Source organism: Phoenix dactylifera, chromosome 7 (assembly GCF_051530095.1).
Source record: "Phoenix dactylifera cultivar Ajwa chromosome 7, Ajwa_hap1_PhDact_Kaust_v1.1, whole genome shotgun sequence".
Classification (NCBI taxonomy): Eukaryota; Viridiplantae; Streptophyta; class Magnoliopsida; order Arecales; family Arecaceae; genus Phoenix; species Phoenix dactylifera.
In genome coordinates, this window is record NC_143196.1 from 2,914,888 (window position 1) to 2,939,075 (window position 24,188).

Genomic DNA, 24,188 nt, shown 5'->3' on the forward strand with positions numbered 1-24,188 from the left:
TAAAATACATGTGGCATAGAAACTTTCGCTTTCTACAACAAATAACTTATGTGTTTGTGAAATTTATTAAATATAAATAAACAGAGTCCTCCATTCTCCAACCACCATGATGGCCATATACATGACAATAAATTCCAAGCTAGAAAATTAACTGCTATAACTGACTGATGTAACTAGCCAGAGGAGTGGATTCAAAACACCAATATACGATACAGTAGATGCATTTGGTCTGGCTGAGCATGACACACCTGAATCTGCTTCGTAGCAAGACAATTTATCCAACTTGCCCTTAAGAAATCAAAATCCACTGCTAGAAACTTTCTGCAATTCGTGTGGATATTACAGATCAATCAAATTTTTTTCTGACAGTTGCAAGGTCCTAGACATAAACCAGCAAGAATGCCATGGCCCAGAAGACCACAACTGGAAGAAGCAAGGGGCCTAACAATCGAGGACTGGCATTTGGTAGCCATGGGTATGCATCTGGAGGGGGCATGACACAGTTATCACCATTGAAGTATATACGTCGTGGAAAGGCCCATCCCTTCTCGAAAGTGAAGGTTGACAAGTCCTTCTGAAATAGAAGTTCGGACTGGACGTTTCCAAGGGGTCCAGCAGCCATGAGCAAGTCATTATAGTATTTGACACCCCATAGCATTGCAGTATCATCTGCCACACCAAAACCATGGGACATGACATTAAAAAAAGTTTTAAAAAAAGGTTTGGAACCACAATGTTTCTACATAGATAATATGACGGTGCACATCATAAAGAAAATATATACAATGCATATGGTGCCCCGTTATAGTATCGGATCATCAAGGTATCAACTGGGAGAAAATTCTACTAGCGATTATAATTAATCAGCAAGAAAGACAGGGCAACGCATAATGTCCTGATAGTTAATTGTTAAATAGGTAATAAGAAAGAAAGAAAGCTCAAATGAGTGAAGATAACTCACTTATCGCTCCATAAGGAGTCAACGACTTATAATTGAAGCTAAAGAGTTGAGTGAGATTGTCAAAATTAGGGTGTTGGACAACTAAGTTCCATTCTGTGTAGTTCATCCGGTAATTGAAATTTGTTATTGTGATCTTCACTCGCCAGTATTCCTTGTAGTTGAGCTTAACATGCCAATGCACTCTTATCGGGCACATATGAGATGTACACTGGACTAACGGTGTATAGCTGTATTTTCCAGGGCCATTAATAGCAGAGGCTAAATATGGTGAATCTCCCCTGTCATAATACACCAGAATAAGTCATAAACCAGGCTGAAATTTGCATGATGAAAGAAATAATCATATTAGTATTAGAACTCACTCTACACAGCTTCCCGGCTGAGTTATATTGTTTTGGCAGCCACAGGTGCATGTTGGGCAGTTAACAATTGTGTCATTGTAGAACGATGAAAGTGATACACAGCACGCGGGAGTTTTCTGAGAGAGAAACTGAGAATATGTACACGTAACATTCCATGTCACTGCAATAGACACATAATGGTTTATCAAGAAAGAAAGAACACCATGATTTCATGGCTAAACCCAACATCAATAAGCTAGCATTCTAACTTGTATTGTACAGTAATAACTACACCAATAAAAATAACAATTATGTAACAAGCCACATTTTTTTTCTAAAAAGTTGAAACTATCAAAACATCTATAAGTTTATTCCATTTAAATGAATTAAGCGGCTTGTAGATTTTACTTGCAACAGAAAATGGAGGTCGTTGAACTTCATGGCACCATTTTTAGTTAGAGTACAAGAAAGTTCATGAATTTTGGCATGTTCCAAGGGGTTCTTGCAATTTTTTTTGTAGTTTCTTATAGCAATTCAGAAATTAGAACTCACAGCCTTTCAGTTGGATGCAAAGAACAGGCATCAATAGCATGACCCACAGGCATATAAAAGAGACATCAATAGCACAAATCCATTGTCCCAATAACGCATCAAATTCTGTCTTCTATGAAAGAGTCATGCATTATCTCTGTGGGCCTATAATGAGTCCTTTCTGATTGGGGCGAACAAAGATCAAAATTCATATGAGTTGGTCAGCTCCAACAGTACCAACGATTAAGAAGAGCTATATTCTATTGTGAAATCTTACATTTTCCCCCTCTTGTGCTTCTGATGGCATGCTACAATAGGATAACTAGTACAAAAGATGAATTAGCAGGCAAACATCCAAGCCTGAAGCAGAACCAGTCATCTAATCTTACCCACGCACCAGTACTTATAAAATGCAGGCAGAATTAAAACTTTTTGGTAAAAAGATGAATAGCTAATTTGTTTTGGATGGACCAACTGATAAACATAAAACAGAAAGAAGCAATTTGAAGAAACATTCTATATCGAAAAAAGTTTTTTTTTTTTTTTTTTGGGAGGCAGGGGGAGTGTGGAGAGGCGGTGGAGACAAATTTTCAGCAGGTGTCTTACTCAGAGCTTGGGTTGTTCTCCTTCCATCCTGTGAAACAAATTTAGTAGGTTTCACAATTTTTGCAACCCCACATGTATATCCTGGGCCAGGAGCATTGAGTGTGAAGTTTTTGGGCACACGGACAGTCTTGTTGGTGGTTCCTGCTCGGCCTGCACTGATCTGAAAAGAACTTGCAGCATTGGCCGGGTCTTGAACCCATGAACTAAGAACACCCCCCTTGCAGCAATTTGCAATCTGCATGTTATATGGAGTTCCTGGAAGTAGATCGACAACTGTGGGATCCTTCTTACAGCAGTGAGGAATGTTCCCTTTAAATTTCGAGCAATCACCCTGCTCTGTAGTTTGTGCTCCAACCATCGACCAGATTACCTCCTTCTTTGCCCATGTCCATCCCAAAGTCCATCCCGGTGCTTGGATGTGACGGTATTGTTGGAAATTGAACATTGTAACAACAGCCTGAGAAGGGTTCACAAATGGATAAATTTATTATTCTTTTTTTCTAACAGACCAAAAGTTCTCCTGTTGGAAATTGTATAATGTAACAACAGCCTGAAAAGGATTCACAAATGGCTAAATTCATTATTCTTTTTTCTAACAGACCAAAAATTCTCCTGTTACATAGTTGATAAGACATCGGAGAAAAAGGAATAAAGAAATAAGCAATTCAGGAAGGTGTTGTTGTCAGTTGAATTTGATTGACTTAAATATGGTTGCTAGAGTAGTGATAAAGCTTTCTTTGCTTACGTTCTTACTAATAAATACTTACAACATAACCATCTGGAGTCCACTGCATAATATCCCATTTGATCGTTATGTTCCCATTTGGGTCAAGTGAATCATAAGCTTCTGTAAAAGAAAAAGTAGAAGCATGTTTTAGTAAAAAAGAGTTACAATTTAACCAATTTAGCTGCAAGAATTAATGTTAAAATCCTTAATCTCTTATAAAGAACGTGAAAAGCAAGCGAAAAAAAAATAGGGATAATACTTTCCTAACACTCTGAAATCAAAAGGTTTAAATTGAACAGTTTTTTCTGTATTTTGGTGTAAAGCACCTCATCACAAAATCAATTCTCTGACCACAGACTGATCTCTGTGAAACCCATGACACTGACCTTGAAAATACATTCTAAATTAGATCTTCAAAACATATTCTTTCTAACAAAAAGCATCTCTCTTCAGTCGAAATGCCTGGTAGAAGGTCTCGTTTTTGAACCTACTGATTCTCCAATTTAGTCTTACCAAGAAAAAAAATACTACCTTGTAGAAAATTGGACAATTATCAACAATCAAATTTCATTAATTTAAAAATATATTATTTGTCATATTTGGAGGTGTCAACTACTAATTTAACTAAAAATTCTTTTTCTTCTCAGTTTATGATGAAGTCTGGATCTACTTAAAGAACATTATACAGATTCTCATTTTCAGACTCAGTTGATTTGATCCAGAACTTTTTCATATTTTTTCCCCTTTATGAAAGAGACAAAGGGAAATGGTAATTCCATCGAAAACCGCGATAAGCTAATTCTTGAAAAAGGGAAGCAGATTTTGAGTTTACAGCAACAAATTGCTCAAAAAAGAAAAAATAAATATATATTTCTTTTTGTTCCTAATCAAATTGCTGGAAATCTAAAAGAATCGTTATAAGAAGATCTGTAGCATCCATCTTCCGTAGAACCATATCACCAAAAATGACAAATTGTGCACAAGACTCCAAAAAACATCAAGTTTTTAGAATAATGGACACAAAAAGATCGAATTTTTAGACGAATGGCGGAGAAGCTGGAAAGTTTTGAGATGTCGGCGAGCTGACCCGTGGAAGGTAGCGAGGAAAAGAGCAGAAAGAACGCCAGGAAAACGGCCAAAGGTGCGAGCTTTGAGGTGGATCTAGCAATGGAGGAAGAGGAGGAGGAGCTCCAAGCCATCTTCATTGCCGACGGAGAGGAAGGTCCCGGATCCGGCGCAGAGAGGGTGGCGACAGCGGCCACCGACACTCGAGCCCAACACAGGATCCTCCACAGCCACCGGCGGCCAGGACGACGGCGGAAGCCCGGCCACGGAGGCGTCAAAATCTGGCCGCGTTCGGGGTCGGAGTGGGCGAAGGACGCGAAGGAGAACGGGGGGAGAGAGAGAGGAGATGGAAGCAAGCAAGCTCTTTTCCTCCTCCCACTACAAAGTAGTGCCTTATAGACAGCTGGAGTATGAACTTAATTAACTGTAGGAGACTCTAATTACACTCTCACAATACCCCCTGGTCTTTCTTAATTTACCACTAAGTGTAGCAACTAATGTGTATTTAAACTTTTAAGTGAAGTCTTAATATTTAATTACTAATATCTAATAAAACTGGCTTCAAATTTTCAGCTTCTGGGAGTGGCATATGTGTTAAATAAATTTATTTATTATGGTAAAAAAATGAGTTCAATTTATCATATTTTTAGAAAGGTTACATGATATCAATAAGTTTTATTTTTATCAATATGAGCTATTTAGTTATCTAACTTCTTTGACAAATCACTCTCCATTCTCTTTAAGTAATTGCCAAGAATTTGTTTTGATACTTTCTTTACTCTTAGAAAATTGTTTTCTTCTACTTTTCTTATTTGGTATTCTTGAATGGCATTAAGTATTAAGGAGCAAGTGTAAAACATTAAATTGTATTTGGAATTCAAAAAGAGGGTGTTTTAGGAACTTCAGAAGTGACACTATTTTACTTATAAGAGTTTGTTTATTGAATTAGATGTAGATGAGTTCAATTTGAGCTAGAAAAGTGGAGTTTGGCACTTGCAAGTTCTTTTTTTTTCTTCTTTTTAATCTCCCATCATGTGTCGGTGAGAGCTCACCAACTTGTCCCTTTGTTTGAAAAGAAAACACAATGCATGTGTCTTACTAACAGACCCTTTTTTTTTTAATCCCTCTCTATCAGTGGTTGGTCCACAGTACCTATCAACATATAACTTTCCATGAATTAGTGGTGTCTTGGTTTGTCCTCACACCACAAGAAAGCTGTTTGAGATGTTCCTGACCGACTGATCAGTGAGCCATCTCACCCACCAAAGAGGGTCTATAAATCATTGGCCGATCCAGTAGTAAATTCGCCAACAAATGGAGAAATTCCAACCCCTGTTGTACTTCAAACATTTTCAAACATGATGATGATGGGCCATTCAGATTCTTTTTTGAGATTTTATCATACATCAACGTCTGTGAATTTCTATAGATATTGGTGGTTATAATGTTACTTCCTTCGCGATACATGAAATGTTCCACTGATATTCCTCTTGAACTGCAACTATAATAAACCAGGCTTCAAATAACAATTTAACCTCTACCTTTTCATTTTTCTTTTTTTCCCTTATCTGATTTTTTTCATGATCTATGTTACACAACTATAAGCAATCCACAAAGTGAATTTAAATGTACATAAAAATTAAACTTTATGGTCTTTGACCCCTATTCATCTTCATGACATTTTGATCTTTGATGCTTCAAAAGCTTGCATTTATACAAAGACTGCATAATCTTATGCTCAAAACAAAAAAAGAACTAAAAAAAAAAATTCATTGAAAGTTTAACTTTAAAAAAATCGATGATGGTTGTAGGCGAAGCTATTGCAGATAATCTTATTTACCATTACTAAAGAGAATACAAGCTTCCTGCATTTTTTATAAAAAAAAACATACAAGTTAATCAAAAATATAGATTTTTAAATTGTAATAAAAACTTTATATCAAATATATGATAGCTTCCTCTTTTTTCCTCTTTTCTAAGAGAGAGAGAGAGAGAGAGAATGTGTTGCTACCTTCATTCAAAGGATTCACACCACATTAACTTCATTATCAATCATGGTTCAGACTTGGTGTTTATTTTTTAAGTTCTTTATAGGGATGTGGTTGGCATCATCCTTTATACCATAGAAGACTTACCAAAGGCTGTGGACTCGCTTGGCTTCCGAGTCCATGCCTCATGAGCAACAGCGCACGCACAGCTAAGGCTGCATGGCCCTCCGCATCTTGCAGATCAGCTGAACTGGGCAAACCACAAAAATTTGTATGCAGGGAACCAGATTGTGGCACGTATAAGATTGACCTTTTTGTCCAATGGGAATGAAGAGGTTCATTTGTTGGCTGTTCATTTGCCACCTTAAGCTGCTTTGTGTTATAGATAGGTCAGCAGAATTGCTTTCGCATTGAAGCAATTAATGAAACGTGCGGACTGTTGCAATTAGAGGTTGATCGATCCATCCCATGGAAGTGCAATTAGTTATCCAAAGAAACAGGGTGGAGGAAATATTTTAGAATATTAAGGACTTCAATGGTCTTTTTAAAAAATTTAGTGATTGGTCTGCAAGAAGAAGACGAGTTGATTGGTGCACGTGGTGTAGGGTATAATTTGCCCTGCATCGAGACCAATTATGAGAAAATGAAACACAACCCCGTAAACTCATGTAATGAAAGCAAGTCAGTCAGTAGGTAACCACCGGTGCATGTATTAAAGGTGGCTGCTGATGGGTGCGGTCCAAGACTATCTTGGTGCATGTGGTGTAGGGTATAATTTGCCCTCCATCGAGACCCGTTATGATAAAATAAAAACACAATCTGGTAAACTCATGTAATGAAAGCAAATCAGACGTTAGGTAACCACCAGTGCAGAGCCGGCCCGAGCCTTAGGCGATCGAGGCGGTCGCCTAAGGCCCCGGGCCAATGGAAGGCCCCGGGAGGTGAAGGGAGAAAAGAAATTGAGAGAAAGAGGGGGAAGTTTTTGGCACCGTGATCAAAAGGAAGCAAAGGCCCCTTTTAAAACGGAAACAGGAGCTGGCCACGAGTCTTCCCCCTTGATGGAAGGGAGGTGGAGAGTTTTCTGGCCTGCAGAGGAGCAATTTGGGAAGTTGGGGACAGTAGTTTTGTTTTGGGTGGAGGGGGAGAGAGAGGGGGGTTTGGTTAGCTTGATACCCGCCTGAAGCCACTCTTATCTTTCATCCCTTCTCTTTTTTGGTTTTGGTCTTGGTTTTCCTTCCCTCACAATACTCCTGATCCACCTGGGCCATCGGGAAGAAAGATAGGGGGATTGGAGATGGACTTCTTGGAGGGTAGAGAGAGAAAAGGAGGGAAGAAGGGGGGGGGGGGGGGGGGGTGTTGAATGCCTGCTGTGCTGTGATGCTGCAGTAGCTGCTTCGGTTGCTGTGCTGTGATGCTGCAGTAGCTGCTTCGGTACTCACCAAGTAAGGGTACTCACTTTGAAAGGGAGATGGTGGGATGGGATTTTTATTAATTAGATCGAGTGAATTTTCCATAATGCCCCTACTTTTTTTTATAGAAAAGGCCTGGACAAATTCTGCTCTTGCTTTACCATAATTTCCATAATTTCTTTATCTTGACCATGAAGTGCCATAGGATGATCTTTTCCTATTCTACTCTTACTTGACAGAATAAAAGTATTATTAAGTATTATCTCAGTTATTTAATCAGTTTCATGGCTCTTTTCTTAGGTTAATTATTTTTCTATATTTTCATTCAAAAATTATATTAAATTGAAAAGACTTCTTATCTATTCTTATTAGATTCGTGTATCTTTATTGGAATATTATACTTGATTACTATATATTTTTATATCATTTTTAAAAAATATTTTATACTTATTTAAAATTTTATTATTAAAAAAAAGGCCTCATCTATTGGATTCGCCTTAGGCCCCCAAATGTATTGGGCCGCCCCTGCACCAGTGCATGCATTAAAGGTGGCTGGGATCAACGATTTGTTTTCTAAAGAAAAGGTGGTGAGGTCAAGCTTTAAGTCACTACTATATTCACCAAGAGAAACAAAGTGACTATCCTCTTTGGCAAACCGGCCATAACATGGTGCCTGCTCCTCAGTTCAGAAAAGTTTCTGCGCTTGAAATTTTGACATGCGTTCCCCAGGTGGTGGACAAGGATTACTAATTAATCATTTCTAAGGAATGTCCATCGATGTTCCTGCTATAAAGTTTCATGATAAGTGGTCGTCTTCTACAATGATAAACATTTTACCAAGAAGCTTACTTGAAAGATGTGGAAAGATGTCAACTTGCTTGTGTTCACTCTCCATATGTGAGTATCCATATCCAGCTCTTTGGTTTGGATAAAAGATCCATATTGGGTTCAAAAATCCACCAATATTCCAATTCCATCTTCAGGCCAAGTTGATCGATGCAAAATGAGGATTAGAAAGAAAATAATATAATTCAAAGAAATCAAGAGAAAGGCCCCTCATACTGCTTCGCATGGAAATCACTTACCCCAGCAGCCTCATACATGCAAATGCATGCATAGAAATGGATGCTCTCCAAACATAACTAGTTATAGAAAATCTTTCATCATTTTAACGTTTGTACATGAGCATGTCAATCTTGTCAACTCCTCGAAGTGTCTTCAAAAAGCCCTAATATTGTCAAACAAGCAGTTAAATCATCAATCAGAATCCGATCATCTAGTTGGTAAAATCTTTGGGAGCTCGTATCAAGAACCTGGTTTCGAGTCCCACCCTCACCCCATCTAGGATTTCTTCGATCCCATCCTAGTTCTCAGGAAAAAAAAGAAAAATTACAATTTATCCAGATGAAGAGAATATAGATCCCAAAAGGACAGAACCTCCTTAGTTCATTCACTATATACATTACATGTATTCCAACTTAATCCCCCAAAAATTATAATTTTTCCTTTGAAGAGTGATAAATCCACGACCATCCATGGCCGGTGAAAACAAATGCACCCAGATCCAAGTTCAATCATATAAAAGAGGGGAAAAAGAAAAAGATCAAAGGATAAAAATAATGCACAAGCCAACTCAATCATCACAACAAAATAACTTCACCTATGTGTAACACCTGTTGCAGTTAAGGTGGATTCACAACTGGAAAAAAAAAATATTGAAAAGTTACTGCTGACTCCCAGAAATACATCTCTATTAGTTAAGAGCATATGAACAAGGACACATTCACCACCCTCCTCCCTAAATATCTACTATAGATAACCTGTTTCCATCTCTAACCATTCCCCAGTTGCAAAAAAGGGCAACACAAGGCCATGCGCCAAACTGACTTATTATGTTCTGTACTAATCCACTTATCATTTAGCGAGTACCCCTCCCCCACCACCACACTCAGAAAGTTAACAAAAACAACTGAAGAGCCACAGGCAAAAAAGTAAGATTTGTTGTCAAATTCCCTCCTCTACATACACATATTAACATATGGCAAAAGTTGTCCTGCGTCATTCAACACGCGGAGAGTCACTGTTACCAGCATCAAGAACTGAGGCAGCTGGCTTATCGATGAACCAAACCAATTTCCCATCAGTTGGCTGAATCATCCGGGCAGGCGACGACGAAGCATCCAGGCCATCAGTGGCATCAGCAATCGCAAGGTGCACCGCCATGGCTTTGTCTTCACCCGTAGCCACCAGGGCAACATTAGATGCGGAGTTAATCACGGGGAGTGTGAAGGTGATCCTCTCAGGTGGGGGCTTGGGGGAGTTGGTGATGTAGGTGACCCACTCCTCTTTCTGCTCAAGGGCTGGGTGCTGGGGGAAAAGTGAAGCCACATGGCCATCAGGGCCCATGCTAAGAAGGATGAGATCAAACTTGGGACAGTCATTGATCTCGGAAACACCTATAATGCGGATCTTGACCATCTGGCGGATAGCAAATTCGTACTCCCCAGCTGCATCCTCCACTGTCACATTGTCATTGATGGAGTAGACATGGCTATTGAAAATGGATACCTGGTAATGTAATTCACATGCATGAAAATGGTCGGGAAAGACGTTAGAATAGAGTGGAAGGACCGACAGGGAAACTTCATATGACAACAAATTTCTCCAAAAATGGCCATCTGTTTATCAAATACTGAATGAGGATTTACCATGTCCTCTAAGCTAGGACAATAATATGTTCTTAAGACAATAATGCTATTCAGTAAAATAAGATGCAGATAAAAATATCACAGATAAAATTTTAGCAAAAAAATAGAGATAATAAAACATATATTATTGTTTTCAGGAGTTCAAAAAATTACATCAATCATCGTTTTACATAAAACAAATTTGGGAGAAGAGCAGTTCATACGATTGTGCAGCACAACCTGAAAAAAAGGTAACTTTGATGCTGTTCACAGAGATGGAATATCCTTGTAACTCAGCCTCATATATCAATATAGTAAAGCATACGAAGCTATACAGTGCCAACGCTATTTCTAAATGAATATTCACATCAGAAACAATTGAGATGATAAATATACCTTCCCTTAAAATAGTTCTATACTCACTAACTGCATATGCTGGCATATAGTACCCATGTTATTTCAATATGGGTACACTTTGATAACACCTGAGATGTCAGGCTTTTCTTCAATTTCTCCTACAAATGGTTCAATAGAAATCCCAGAAACTCTATTTTCAGTTTTCTGAATGTTAAGGCCAACATTTATGAACACTACCTAAGCATATGGTACAATAGCATCATGCAAAAAGCAGCAACTGCTTTAGCGGAAGCTGCTGCTAGTCAAGGAAGAGAAAGGCTTGTTTGCAGGACAAATGCCACAGACGGTAGCAAAGCAAGAAAAGAAGGAAGAACTCGTCAGGCAAGAAGGGACTTTTCACTCTTTTGAGGCGATGTAATAGAAGATGCAGATTTCGGGCAAACAAATGAGTGAAGTTCCTGTTCTGGAATGTCAAGCCATTTCGAGTAGATGTCGGCATTTCCTAAAGAAAGCACGAATACCATCAATATCTACTGGAGAAGCAGCAATGAAGGCGATAATGAATACAGAAGTTGCGGTCAATAAGGTAGGGATCATCAAAACACCGAACCATCCAATGTAAAGACGGTTTTCAGTGCTGGTTATCCAGTTGCAGAAGCGACCCCATAGGCTTGTACTTTCGCGTGCCGTTAGGTCACCTATTTTGAGTTATGGACACACAAGCAAGGCCAAAACATGTGTGCCGGGCGTGCGACCCATCAACCGTTTTGAACATCTAACTGAAAAAGTTCCCATCCGCTGCTATGGACAGAATGCATCTGACATTGGTCATTTTAGCAATCGGAGAAAACGTTTCATCATAGTCTACCCATTGTCCCTTAGCGAGGCGCTTCGAGTTAGCGAAGCGCTGTAGTAGCGCCGAAGCCTATGTGCTATAATGCTGAACCAAGGACGCTCCGCCTTATCCATAGAAGCAGTCAACTTTCCTGGATCATTAAGAAGACTTCAGTTTCTATTTTCTATTTGAATTGAGGAGCTAAAATTCAAACAAAGCTCTAAATATAGTAGTAAGTGTTGGGCATAACAAGGAGAAGAATGTTAACAACAGAGCATATGTGTGGGCTTCTGCCCATAAAATCTCCAGCATTGAGAACATCCTCGAGTCCTTATGGTGTCATTTGTACTTTCATTATGTAAATTAAGATGAGTTTTAACAAGATTTGTCTAGAAAATTGCAACTTCCTGTATAGGTTCAGCAGTATATTTGTAACAGTTAAATTTGGGCTGACACTTACAATTGGCATGTGGGAGTCCAGTACCATTGGCTTTAACATAATTTACTTTTGGATGGGTTTTAACAGCCAAGCATAAGGTATACCTGAGGGCCTAACCATTTGGCAGGAAAAGGTGCACAAGAGTTTCAAATGCTGATTCAAGTAACAAAACAAATTAGTTCAGAGGCTTCATGAACTATAAATACCTCTTAACACAACTCAATCTATCAGATATCCATATGAAATTAACATGTATGAAAGTAGGCACTATATATATGTTACCACTTTATTTTTCAGTTGCATTTCTAAAATTTTCAAGATTTCACTGTTTTTGAGTCCATAAGTTGAAAAATGTTCTTCAGCAGCAATTTAATATCAATCTCTAGCTAAAATTATATTTTAAGAACTACTTAGCAGGGACCAGCTGGAGATTATTAAAATGTAGTTTGCATAAACATAAAAGATGATAACATACAGATTAACCTTCCGTTAGACATCAAGCTGCATCAGTTTCACTGCATCAGATATTAATAAATTTCAAATCACATTTCAATGCGAGACTTAAGCAATATATTGAGAAAATGGCAGTTCTTGATGGACACAACCTCGTTACAAGAGTCATGCTTAGGAAGGAATTACCATAACCTAATCATCCCAAAACCACAACAATAAACATCAAACAACAAACCAATTATTTCGGGTTGGCTTTATGAACCTTTATTTCCCTAGTGTTCCTATACATTAATTTCTGGTGTTACTTCAAGCTTTCTAAAAAGGCAGACTAGTGCACAAGGCTCTCTCCATTGCAGGGTCTAGGGAGGATCAAATATATGCAACCTTACCTCTGAGTGTGGAGAAGGTTGTTTCTGTGTTTTTGTATGTGTGACCTACAGATCATAATGGAGCAACCTTAGCTTTGCACCAAGGCTTTATGAATCTTTATTTGCCAAGTGTTCCTATACAATGTGAATCTCTAGTGTTACTTCAAGCCTTCTAAAATCCATACTAACCTCCATCTTCCACTCTCTTTCTAGAACCAAGCACCTATAATTAGGGCATCCTCAAATCTTTGCTCCAAATATTTGTCTTTCAGCACTCTTACCCATCACTTTGTCCTTGATCACTACTAGCTCCTAAATTTTTTTCCAGTACAATCATTTCTCAATCTTTCATAGTTTTTACCGCACATGCATCTCAACTTATTCATATCTACTATGCTCATTTTGTTTGCTTGAGCCATTTTTTTTCCATATGCTGACCAAGCATATGATGCCGGAGGCTTCATTATGTTCTATAAAATATTTCTAGCCAAGGCATTTAAGATGATGCAGAACAAAGTTTTCCCTTTACGTCAACAAGATGCATTTTGGTCATGAAACAACTGTGGAGCACCTTCCAATTCATCCACCAAAATCTTAACTCTATTATCTATCCATTCATCTCTCTCCATACTGTTGGACAATAGACCTAAGTACGGAAACTGATCAGGCTGTGATATCCCATATAGTTAATTTTCAACCTACTATGTTTTCAAACCCTTCTAAGGCTTTCTTATAAATCAGTGTTATATCTTTTGCAAATAACATACAAAACTGTACCTCTTAGCCATTATTCATTCATGACTGAAATAAAACCATACAGGCTTGATTTTAGCCAGACGTCTAGACCCACCATGGAAAATCAAACTTTATTTCGAAAAAACTAAATTTGTGTAAGCAAGAAGCCAAATGCATTAGAAACCTGTTCAAAGTCAATGGCATGTACAAAAGGATATGACCAAATTATCTTAGTAAAGCAGCTATCATAAACTCATCTAATGACAGCACTTGAGGCTTCCACAGTTGGCTAATTTTGATTTTCACTAAAATGAGCATCAAAGGCTTCATTACTCTTTAGAATAAGAGAATGTCTCACTGTTCTAAAGAGAATGTCTCACTGTATGAAGAAGAAAAGAAAGAGAGAGAACAGAACAAGGGATGCCTTATTCTATTACTCATCCCTGAAGATCCCATTTCATACAACATATGCTAGGGCATCACTTAACCAGGGGGCAAAAGAATGACATGACCCAAGTTGGTAGTGCACTTCTCTATTGCAGTGCCTATGATATGGGCCTTGTACAACTGGCACAAATATAACACTTATAGTACAAAGAAGCTACATCAGTTTCCAAAATCAATTGGCTAAGCCCCATTCTTTCAAATGCATCCCATTGCATGACCAAAACACATCAAACACTTGCATATCTTTAACATCCCTCTCAACGTAGACATAGATACCAAAGCTTCCACACTCAAAGCATAAAAATAGTTACCTCCTTGGTAAAGCTTCTGTGCATGTATACCGTCAACATTATTCTGAATGAGTGATAATTCACTTCAATCGCTTACCTCACATATGAAGTACTTGATTATCAGCAATGTGAACAGCTACATGAATATCACAGGAAGGACTCAAATTTCCCTGTACCAGAAATTTCATCTCCAGACTCTATACAATGATTTCATTGAACAATTAACATGGTTTATGTGCCACAACTTGTTCTAGCACTAGACCTTACCACTACTCTGTACTTCAAACTGTTCTATGACATAACATCGCCACAACAAACATGCATCAACTACTAGTAAACCTTTAATTAATGAAGATCCCACCCAACCTGCATGGAAGAGGACTTCAAACTCTTTTGTACTGAACGCCCTTATCAAGTGCTCCTTATTACAGAGAATGCAGATTAATGCATCAAGATGTGGTTTATAAGGAATCCTAAACAAGCTGGCAAGTACACTCACAACCAATGAAAATCTAGTCTTGTAATAGTAAAATAGACAATTTTTCCACCAATCTCTGACGCATCTCTGCATCTCCCAACACTATGGTACTAGTGGGGGCATATAATCAACAAATTGGTACTATCATTGATTGATAAGTACAAATATAGAACATCTTCGATCTGAGCATCACAGTTTGGATCAATATATATCATCACAGACATCATCCCATAAAACTAGTTCTCTTCCTTGGAACTTCCAACAATAACTGCCTAAGAATATTATAGTGTCCATAGGATCTCTTATATATACATATATATCACAAACTTTAACTTTCAATGCCTATCAAGTGGTTTAGACTTCAATAATGACTGTCTTCAGATGGGAATACGACAGTAACAAAAAGGATCTGTTTAAGAGATTTTATGTAAAAACATGCAAGAAAGAAAAAGGGGTCTATTAACAGAGTAGGGTAAAGGAGGTGGATGAGAGACAGAAGCAAGAAAGAGAGAGAGATGTAAAATGCAAATAACTGTCCATTTCTCCCAGTTCTAATGATAAATGCGAGAACATTGCTGCTAGAGCTTTGGTAGCGGCCAACCTCTTTCATAATGCCCATGATAAGACTTATACAATGAGCCCATTTTAATTAATGAAGCTCTCAGAACCCTCATGATAAGACTCAATAATTTCACCTGTTAAAAGAAATATTAACTACAAGTAATTATAAATGTGTTGATAGAAACTGAGCCAGAAAAATACTAACAAAAGTATCTTTCAAGGCTTAGAGCAGAAACCAAGTGCCATACGGTGCAAGGTATTGTCATTAAGGTATTTTTCACTGCAACAAAGTTTCGTTCCATAGGCTCATGAAAGTTGTATGCTGATAATCAACTGCATCACACACTGCTTAAAATTCAGTATAGCCTGGGAAAACAAGCCATAATCAAGTGGACAGTCATTATTCAAGGATAGGATGAAAATGCAAAAGTGATCACTTCATATCAAAGTGCTGATGCAATCAAAAAAGCCTTCATGAAGGCGCCAACATGCGAATCTTCTTTCAAGTCCAGTTGATCAATATCTAGTTTCCAGCTTGAGAAGCAATATATAAGCCATAGGATTAGATCAAGCTGTTCTTTTGTATCATAATGTATATGTCCATAGTTTTGGCTTACAACTTATGCAAACATTTTTTTTTGTGATAACCACCTTTTTTAAATTATCTAAACATTAACCAGTCAATATGTGGTCACACTGTCCCTTCATTAAGGGAGAAAGGAGAAGGATAGCACTCTGTGTAATGTGAAATTCAAGTGGCCGTATAATGCCCTTCTTCTTCTCAACCTTTCCTGCACATAAATGTTCATTTTTCTCTCTTAATCTACGAGTTCTCATTCCAAGCTCACAGTTTTATTAGTCCCTTCAGGGGGTCAGTCATTGTTGCAATAAACTTAATCATGGGCTGCTGTAGATCTCTTTGTTTATCTCTTTCAGTAGACTTTAAGGCAGTGATATGCCCGTGAATGACACCACAAATTACAAGGATCGATGTGTGGAGATTAAGTGGAGTTGCACATCCAAATTGCTGTGTGATCATCAGATACCATTAGACGTAACAGAAAATACTATTGAATGGGCAAAGAACAAGTTGATAGAATAAAGTGAGTAGCAACATGAGACCATGAGCATAAGATAGAAGTAGTGAAGATGTAAATGTTAAGGTGGATACTTGATATAACCAGGAAAGGTAGAGTTAGGTTACAATAAAACTGGAAGCGGCAGTGGTACGAGAATATAAATGATAGAAAACAATCTAATATGAATGTACTCCACAGCATCTTCAAGGGACAGCACTAGCGAGAAGGCATCTCACACTACATCTGCAAATGTCAAAAGAGAGGAGAAAAGAAGATCTAAATGGAGAGAATGATATGCAGGTAATTTGTTCTGCAGGGTGATGACCTTAAATAAGAAAAATGAATCACATCAGAATCACTTTTAGCAACCAAAATTGATAAATTAAGGCTTGTTATTATGATACGTTCATTAATGTCTGCATCTGGTTGCATATGTTGACATTTAGTGACAATCCTATATAAAAATATGAATAGAAGGAAACTACATGCATGACTTTAAAAAGAGAAAGGAGATATAATTCATGGAAATTGAGAGAGGATTCTCTTTTGGATGGTGTCAGCTTATGGAAGCAGGAGGTTTAGCAGAAAGATATCTGGGGAACTTCATTATTTTCCATCTTTGGTTGGGTGGTTTTTTCCCAATTTCACTTGGTTAAGGCTTAATTGCTTTACAAAAGCAGTCAAAATGCAAGGGATTGTCTAAAACATCAAGAGGTTACTGGCTTTAATGAGGTTTGGTTAATCTTGATCCACGCCCATAAAACATAGAACCTGACTATGGTCTAATGAACTATACTTTGAGAAGAAAACTGATGCTTCTTTCTTCCAATTCAAGTAACATAGGTATGAAATATTTACAAATTGACAAGCTTGGACATCATCATGATGGATGAAAAAATAAGTTATCAAAAGACATTTCTCAGAAGGAAATCCATGACTTTGATGTGTAACAATCTAAATTCACATTATCAAGGCTCCCTAGGCAGTATTAATCTGAAAAAGTAAAGATAAATACATGGCAGTAGATATACCATGATTTCCAGTACCAATTATTAGAAACTCTAGAGTAAAAGCACATATCCATGTCAGGGAACTTGCTAGAGCCACAGCATACAACACAAGCTTTTACCATGATAGAGACGGATGCTCAAGATCTTTTAAACTACTGATAATTTCTCTCAGTGCTAAATCTTTGGTCAAAACAAATATTTCGAATTCCTTCCTAAAAATTTTCATCCTGGAGTAGGCCTCCTGTCCATTTTTTCAGACCCTTCCACATAAGATCAGGAATCTCAACACAACAACATGACTATTATGTGAGTGCGTGTATGTGACACCCCAGAAAAGCATAATTCCTGAAATGCATGAAGAAAAATTTGAAGTACCTTACTCAAGAGACAAAGAAATATAGAATGGGAATATAAAATGCTTGCATGTAGAATTGCAGTTTGTTCTAGGCTTCTCAAAATTCAGTGGAACAATCAAGCACATAAAGTGCAGACAAATGTTTAAAGGTATAGCTACCATATTGCCCCCCAAAAAAGGGTATAGCTACAAAAAGAGGGCAGGTAAGATCACTACGCATTTGCCACAACAGTTAATGCTGATTAGGAAAAGCTCAGAACTTTGCCAACAGAAAATGTTCCATGGTTAAGCTTCCCAATTGAGACTCTACAAAATGAAATACTTGCCATAAAATTATTCCACCACAATAATCATCCCCTAGATGGATTGGGTTTCTAGACAGAAACTCATGCTCGTCAAATATGAGTACACTCAAGAGAAACATAAAGATCTACATCTTGCTTGTCTGTTGAGCAACAGAGAGATGGTACTGATTCATATACCTTGGAAAGAAACCCATCCTTCGTTTGCTTGTAGTTACTGTCAACATGATTCTTTGCCACTGCACGCTCATCAGCCCAGAAGACATACCATTTTGTCCAATCAACAGTCTTGTTATAAGGAGCCTCGCAGAGTTTCCTGCTTCACAGAAACTTCAGCTTGAAATCCTTAATGTTTTACGATGAAATGGGCACTTACAAAAGCTTTAAGAAATTAAAGGGTCCGCAGGAGTAGTTCATGGAGCAAATAACACTTCATTTATTCATCTAAAAAAAACTCATAATAGAATTTTTATTTAAGCAATTACCCCATCAAGCTGATAAGAGATCCCCCAGATAAAGCAATAGTAAAGCATCCCCTCTCTTTCACCGAAATCTCTGATAATTGTGCAATGTATTCAGCCAAATCAGTAGCCAGCTCATCTAAACTTTCAAAAACTCTCAGTTCACTTTTCTTCTTAGGTTCACCGGAAGCTGCCATTTCTCTTAAATTGCTACAGTCCACTCAATTCCTACAAATATAGCAACTAAACTCAGAAACATGAGGCTTCATAAAAATGTTGCAGACTGGCACAAACTAAAGGGTTGGCTCAACAGAGTAATGATTGTGACAGATAGCATAGGCCTATGGAAGTAGGGATTATGGAAATTGAGTAAAACATCAATTCAAACTCTAAGATTTTGATCGTATGAATAAACAAAAGACAACCAATTATTTCCCAGATGAAATTTAAAACATATATATTTTGAACCAGCAATTCTCAATTACCTTGACTTGAAATAAAAAAGACAACAAAATGAAGGATTCAAAGAAAGTAGAAAAAAGGACAGCAGAGAATCCTCTGACATTAAGTAAAATAATAAAACAACAGCAAGAAGCACAAGAGAGTGTATCTAGTACATTTGTACAGAATAATACCCTTTCACAAGATTAAAATTAAGCAAAGTTATGGATGTTTTTCCATACAGAACAAATTAGACCAAGCTCATTAAAAATAAACATCAGACAATTTTTCTTTCGTTTATCAGAAAAGAGACTGGATTTTCCCCTCCAGAAATCAAGAAAGAAAATGATTCAAAGCAAATCCAGCTCATAAATTATCAAAAAGGAGCAAGAAACTAACTCCATTTTAGATTTACTGTGACTTTAAAAAGATAAAAATACAAATTAGTGTCACAACCATCTTTAATCATGAAAGAAGTAATATCGGCATTCCAAAATTTGTTGCCATATCATATTCCACATGGTGTCAATAAAGCAGATTAGAGATTAAACATCTGACATGCACACTTCTCCCTCAAGTGAAAAACAGCAAGATATCCAACCCAGTTATTCACAACCTACAGATGAGGTAATTATTTGGTCCGAAATGGTTGCACAGGATCCTCCCCATCTGCTTTTTTGTCATGTCAATAACTGCTTTGAATACGTGGCAAAGCAGGAAGCGGATTGGCCCACCTCTGCTAGCAGGAATTTCAACAATCATTGTTCCTAAAATTGTTGCAACAAGACCAGAAAACGACATGTACCAAGGATGCCAGGAAAAGACAATTGTAAATTGTAACATATGAAGCATGCATTTATCTCATTAAGATAAAACAAGATATATCTGTCCATTGAAGAAAGTGAGGAAACTCATCAAAATCAACTATAATATTAGCATATGTCAAACAATCCAAAATTCTAATATTCTCCAAACTCTGCTTTTCAGTGTACAGGAGAAAAGGCTTAAAATTTATAGGAAAGAATAGAAGAATGCGAAAAGCTGCTTAATCTCCCACTTCCCACGTTAGTGCAAAAAATTAAAAAAGAACATAAGAATGTAACCATGTAACAGTTCAGATTTTTGTCCCAAAAGGAGAAGACACAGACCGACATGTGATACCAAAGCAAACTCAAATTTGTTTAGCAAAGAACATGTGAGTCCGAAAACCATCTTATGCTGATCACATTAGAGGGAAAAAAGTTTGGCAAGAGGAAAGCCTTCAATAACCCATCAAAAACAAGCAGATGAAGATTCTTAAAACTGAAAGTTAAAAAGCAAAATAGATAAAAAAAACTATCTATGATGATTTCAGATTCATGTTCAAAAATTACAGAAGAAAGAAAAAAGGAATATTTCTCAAGAAAAAAAGGCATATTTCTCACAACAACATGATTTTAACATCTCATTTCAAGCTAGCACAGGCGCAATTTTTGAAGAATTACCTTGTATATCAAAGCCATTAGAACTTCAAGAGAAAAAGAAATGCTACTGAGTATCTCATAAATATATATTATGGGAAGAAAGGTGGAAGAAAAATAACAAAACAGAAAAGCTCGGACAACCATCATTTTACAGCAGAGCAATCCAAAGATTTCATGATTTAGTAAACCAAACAAAAATCAAAAGATCATTTTCCCCTTTCAGAACAAAATTAATAAACAGAACTTAGTTGACTCATACATTTAAGAAAACCGAACCTAAAGCAGACTCTCAGTTAAGCATCACTGATGCCACGGGAATTGAAGAAGAGAAGGAAGTGAAGAAGAGCATAGAATACCATTCTTCGACAAAGAAGAAGACATATGTCCGGCCAAAGAAAGACGACAGGCTTGGAAATCAATATCCCATTCCAAAATACCTTAGAATTCAGCAGAAAAAAACAAACCCAGATCCCAAAACGATCTTAGTAGCTCAATTCCCCGCAAGATAGAGAGAGCGCGGGGGGGCGGTGGGGGGGCGGGGGCGCGATGGAGAAGAAGAGAAACAATAAACAATTCCCAATGTCTTACAATCTAATAATATCGAAACAAAATTTAGTACAAACAACTTGTCAGGAAGAGCAAAACAGCCTTCTCGTCTCTTGCGATCAAATCAAACCAATTGACACCAAATAAATCAAAAAAAAAAAAATCAAAGATCGAATTTTTTATATAAGAAAAACCCCAATTTTGGCAAAACTAGGCAATCTCAGATCCCAAAACCAACTGGGAATCACATTATGCTCATAAAAAAATCTCAATTAGAAAAAAAAACGAAGAGAACAGAGGAGAGCTCACTAGAAAAGTGATATAGAGAGGAGAGAGATGGGCGCAGTGAATGCCAAACAAAGGCGAAGAAGGTGGGTGACATCAGAATCCTTTGTATTCTAATCCATTCCAAGAGAGCATTAAAGTAATCCGAGAAGACGCCAAGAACTCACCCTCTCCAGCTGCACACACGTGCATCCGCCGATCCAAAAACCCTCAAAAAATTAAAAAAAATACAAAAACCACCAAAAATCCCCCCAAAATCTCGCCTTTTTTCCTCCTCTTCCCTTCTCTTTCTCCCAAAATTCCCTGCCTCTGAGAAGAGAAAAAGATTAAAAAAAATACAGAGAGAGGACTCCCTCCCGGGCTATATAAAGAGCCGCTTCTAGAGAGAGAAAGGGGCGGGGCAAAGTACCCGTCGTCTTTCTCTCTCTTCAGTTTGAGCTCAAGAGAGAGAAAGGGAAGCAAGAAGGAAAAAAAAAAAAAGAGACCAGAGACACCTGTGCAAATAGACTGTTGACAAGTGTTCAAATCTACTTTGCTCTCCTACGACTCAAAAAAGGGTCCATTGCCCAAAGTGGGGCTTACCTTCCTGTACCCCTTGATAAATTGGCCCCTATAATCTTGTGTTTTTTTAGTAATAGTAATCTTATGACAGTGGTCTTGTTATTCCATGTGTACAGATTATTATATCTTCTTGTGTCCGGAATGGAAATAGTTTCAAAGAAATCTAATGTAATAAAGTTTATAAGGACACCTACATAACAGTTGACAGCACATTTATCTAAGTATACATATAAAGGAAAATTCTAAAAGGAAATTTTTTTGTACCATTAGCTATTACTAAATTTGTTACCAAGAGTATGACATTTATTATTTTTTTCCTAGCATTTAAATAAAATCATTTTTAATATGCAAGAATTAATTGTTGCAGTTTTACCCTTCTCATAACTTTTAACATGCAAGAATTAATTATTTAGTTACTCTTTTTTTTCTTTACTGGTATTCCATTTTAGATTGTTTTATAAATTTCTAAGGTATGTTCATCTAGTCTAACAGTATTGCAAAAGCATTGTAAAGTCGGATGAGAACCCTCTGATTAGTTTCCTTTTATGAAATCGTGTCACATCCGATGTCATTGATCAACAACTTACTTTTTTTTGAAATGGCCCTTATCTAATTTAGTTAAATTCAAAATATACATTTCGAAGATCAAAAAGGTTCCAGGCAAACTCATTATATTTACACTATTTGATGGGGTAATTTTTGTAAAAATATTAGAATATCTAAGGTAATTTTGTAAAATATCAACTAGTTTAATTTATTGTGGTCAAAAACCTACAAAGAAGAGAAAAAAAAAGTCTATATTATTAGGTATTTGCTATTTCAATAATGAGGATTGAGAATAGCTTATGGTAGGAAATTATGCATCCTCAAGTGCTTATAAGCCATCCTAGGAGACTAGCTTCGTGTGATTTGAGAAAGCTCACATTTAGACCTTGTAGTGATATTCTAATTTGCCTATGGTTCTATATAATGTTCTTCAATTGCTTTAACTAGAACTTCCTCCCATAAACTTAGCGCATAACATCCAGATTTTTTGTTATTTTAATTTATTTTATCTTTCCAGCAGAAAGATTTTAATTTGTGCTTGTCCTTGATTCACTTCAATACACACACACATAGAGATAGAGGGAGATATGGGTACTTGTATGATTGTATAGTATAATACATAGTATGTGCATCAATATATCATGTTTGATCTAATATGATGCATAGCTTGCCATTTGATGCAAATATATCATTCGATAAGTAAAAATAATATGCACTTGCTCGCTAAAAAATTGGTGTTATATCAATGACATTTTATAAGTATGTTGATTATTATCCATATGATAAGCACAGCATAATCTTTAAGAATAAATAAATTAATACTCCTAATATTTGCTAGTTAGAAAATAATATTTCTAAGAAAATTGTTCCTAAGACAAAAAACCCCACTTTCATTTAGAAACTTTTCATTGTCATACCTCTCTATTTGAACAAATCTAGCCTAAAGTTATTTAACATGAATATCTTTTTGTTAGTAAATAATAAATCAATGAACACACAAGATAACACTCATCCTCATGCGTGTGTGTATGTATATATGTATGTATATCTTATGCTGGTTCGTGCTTGCTTATCTCCCTTTGCACCATTCTATCCTTAATCTTCTTCTTGAGAAGATATCCTTATTCTTCTTTTGCTTTAACCTCTTGGAACTTCTTTTTATCCTTCTTTAAACCATGGATCATTTTGAAATGGCAAATACAGCAGCAGGGCCGGCTTGGGCCTTAGGCGACTGAGGCGGTCGCCTAAGGCCCTGATTACGCCCAAAGAATAACGCGGCTATCGCAGTATATATTGGGGTGTCGATTCCACAGGGAGAAGGTAGGAACACTAAAAGAAACTACAAAACTAAAAAGAAATATCAAAGCAGTAAAATGTGATGTGAATGTTTAAAAGTAAATTGACAATTAGATTGTAGTAGTGAAAAGATGTGACCAGAATTAATGGCAGCAAAGCATCGGGAATTCCTCACTTGAATCAGGTAATTCCATTCATATTTGATCCATTGGATAACTCAATTAGAGATCATAGCACCAGATTCTCTAATTGGAGGATATAGCATTACAATCAAAATATTTAGTGATAATTCTAGAAAATCATTCTCCTCTTTTAAAACCAAGGATTGTTATCTTTTTAGACTCAGATTCAAAGACAAAAATATACCCAATGGCAATATTTCAGCAAAAAATCACACTAACTGGATAAACAATCAAATCTAGATATAATCAAGCATCTCAACAATTCTATAGAAAAAGACATGGCTGAATCTATGAAAAGAATAGGTTCAAGATTATTCCAACACAAGAAAGATCTATGGATGAGAAATGATAAACAAAAATTGTATCAACATGAGAATCTATTA

General features: G+C 36.9%; 2 protein-coding genes across 6 annotated transcripts; both read right to left on the bottom strand.

Annotated features, from left to right (window-relative positions):
• Positions 1–29: 29 nt before the first annotated feature.
• LOC103696102 (COBRA-like protein 1) lies at positions 30–4,637 on the bottom strand. The gene is made up of 6 exons (XM_008777630.6): positions 4,254–4,637; positions 3,207–3,286; positions 2,440–2,896; positions 1,324–1,483; positions 962–1,239; positions 30–669 (listed from the first exon to the last, which is right to left on the bottom strand). Exons 1-6 carry the CDS (start codon positions 4,369–4,371, stop codon positions 380–382), a joined length of 1,383 nt encoding a protein of 460 aa, XP_008775852.5. The 5' UTR covers positions 4,372–4,637; the 3' UTR covers positions 30–379.
• A 4,628-nt stretch (positions 4,638–9,265) lies between these two features.
• Positions 9,266–21,718, bottom strand: LOC103696103 (putative 6-phosphogluconolactonase 2). Of its 5 annotated transcripts, none has more exons than XM_008777631.6 (4): positions 21,388–21,718; positions 18,510–18,713; positions 18,205–18,340; positions 9,266–10,196 (listed from the first exon to the last, which is right to left on the bottom strand). In XM_008777631.6, the coding sequence occupies exons 2-4, from the start codon at positions 18,680–18,682 to the stop codon at positions 9,687–9,689; spliced, it is 819 nt and encodes a 272-aa protein (XP_008775853.3). In that variant the 5' UTR covers positions 18,683–18,713; positions 21,388–21,718; the 3' UTR covers positions 9,266–9,686. The 5 variants fall into 5 exon arrangements, with proteins under 5 accessions (XP_008775853.3, XP_008775854.3, XP_088557079.1 ...); XM_008777632.6 differs by having other exon boundaries at positions 21,245–21,718; XM_088700953.1 differs by having other exon boundaries at positions 20,411–21,661.
• Positions 21,719–24,188: the final 2,470 nt, after the last annotated feature.

Excerpts from the sequence above, each read along its gene's own strand:
- LOC103696102 (XM_008777630.6), bottom strand. The coding sequence starts at position 4,371 with ATGAAGATGGCTTGGAGCTCCTCCTCCTCTTCCTCCATTGCTAGATCC. Across the intron at positions 1,240-1,323 it reads CAGCCGGGAAGCTGTGTAGA|GGGAGATTCACCATATTTAG; the intron begins GTGAGTTCTAAT and ends GTATTATGACAG. Across the intron at positions 670-961 it reads GACTCCTTATGGAGCGATAA|ATGATACTGCAATGCTATGG; the intron begins GTGAGTTATCTT and ends TTGGTGTGGCAG.
- LOC103696103 (XM_008777631.6), bottom strand. The coding sequence starts at position 18,682 with ATGGCAGCTTCCGGTGAACCTAAGAAGAAAAGTGAACTGAGAGTTTTT. Across the intron at positions 18,341-18,509 it reads TCTCTTATCAGCTTGATGGG|GAAACTCTGCGAGGCTCCTT; the intron begins GTAATTGCTTAA and ends TCTGTGAAGCAG. Across the intron at positions 10,197-18,204 it reads AGGATGGGTTTCTTTCCAAG|GTATCCATTTTCAATAGCCA; the intron begins GTATATGAATCA and ends TTACATTACCAG.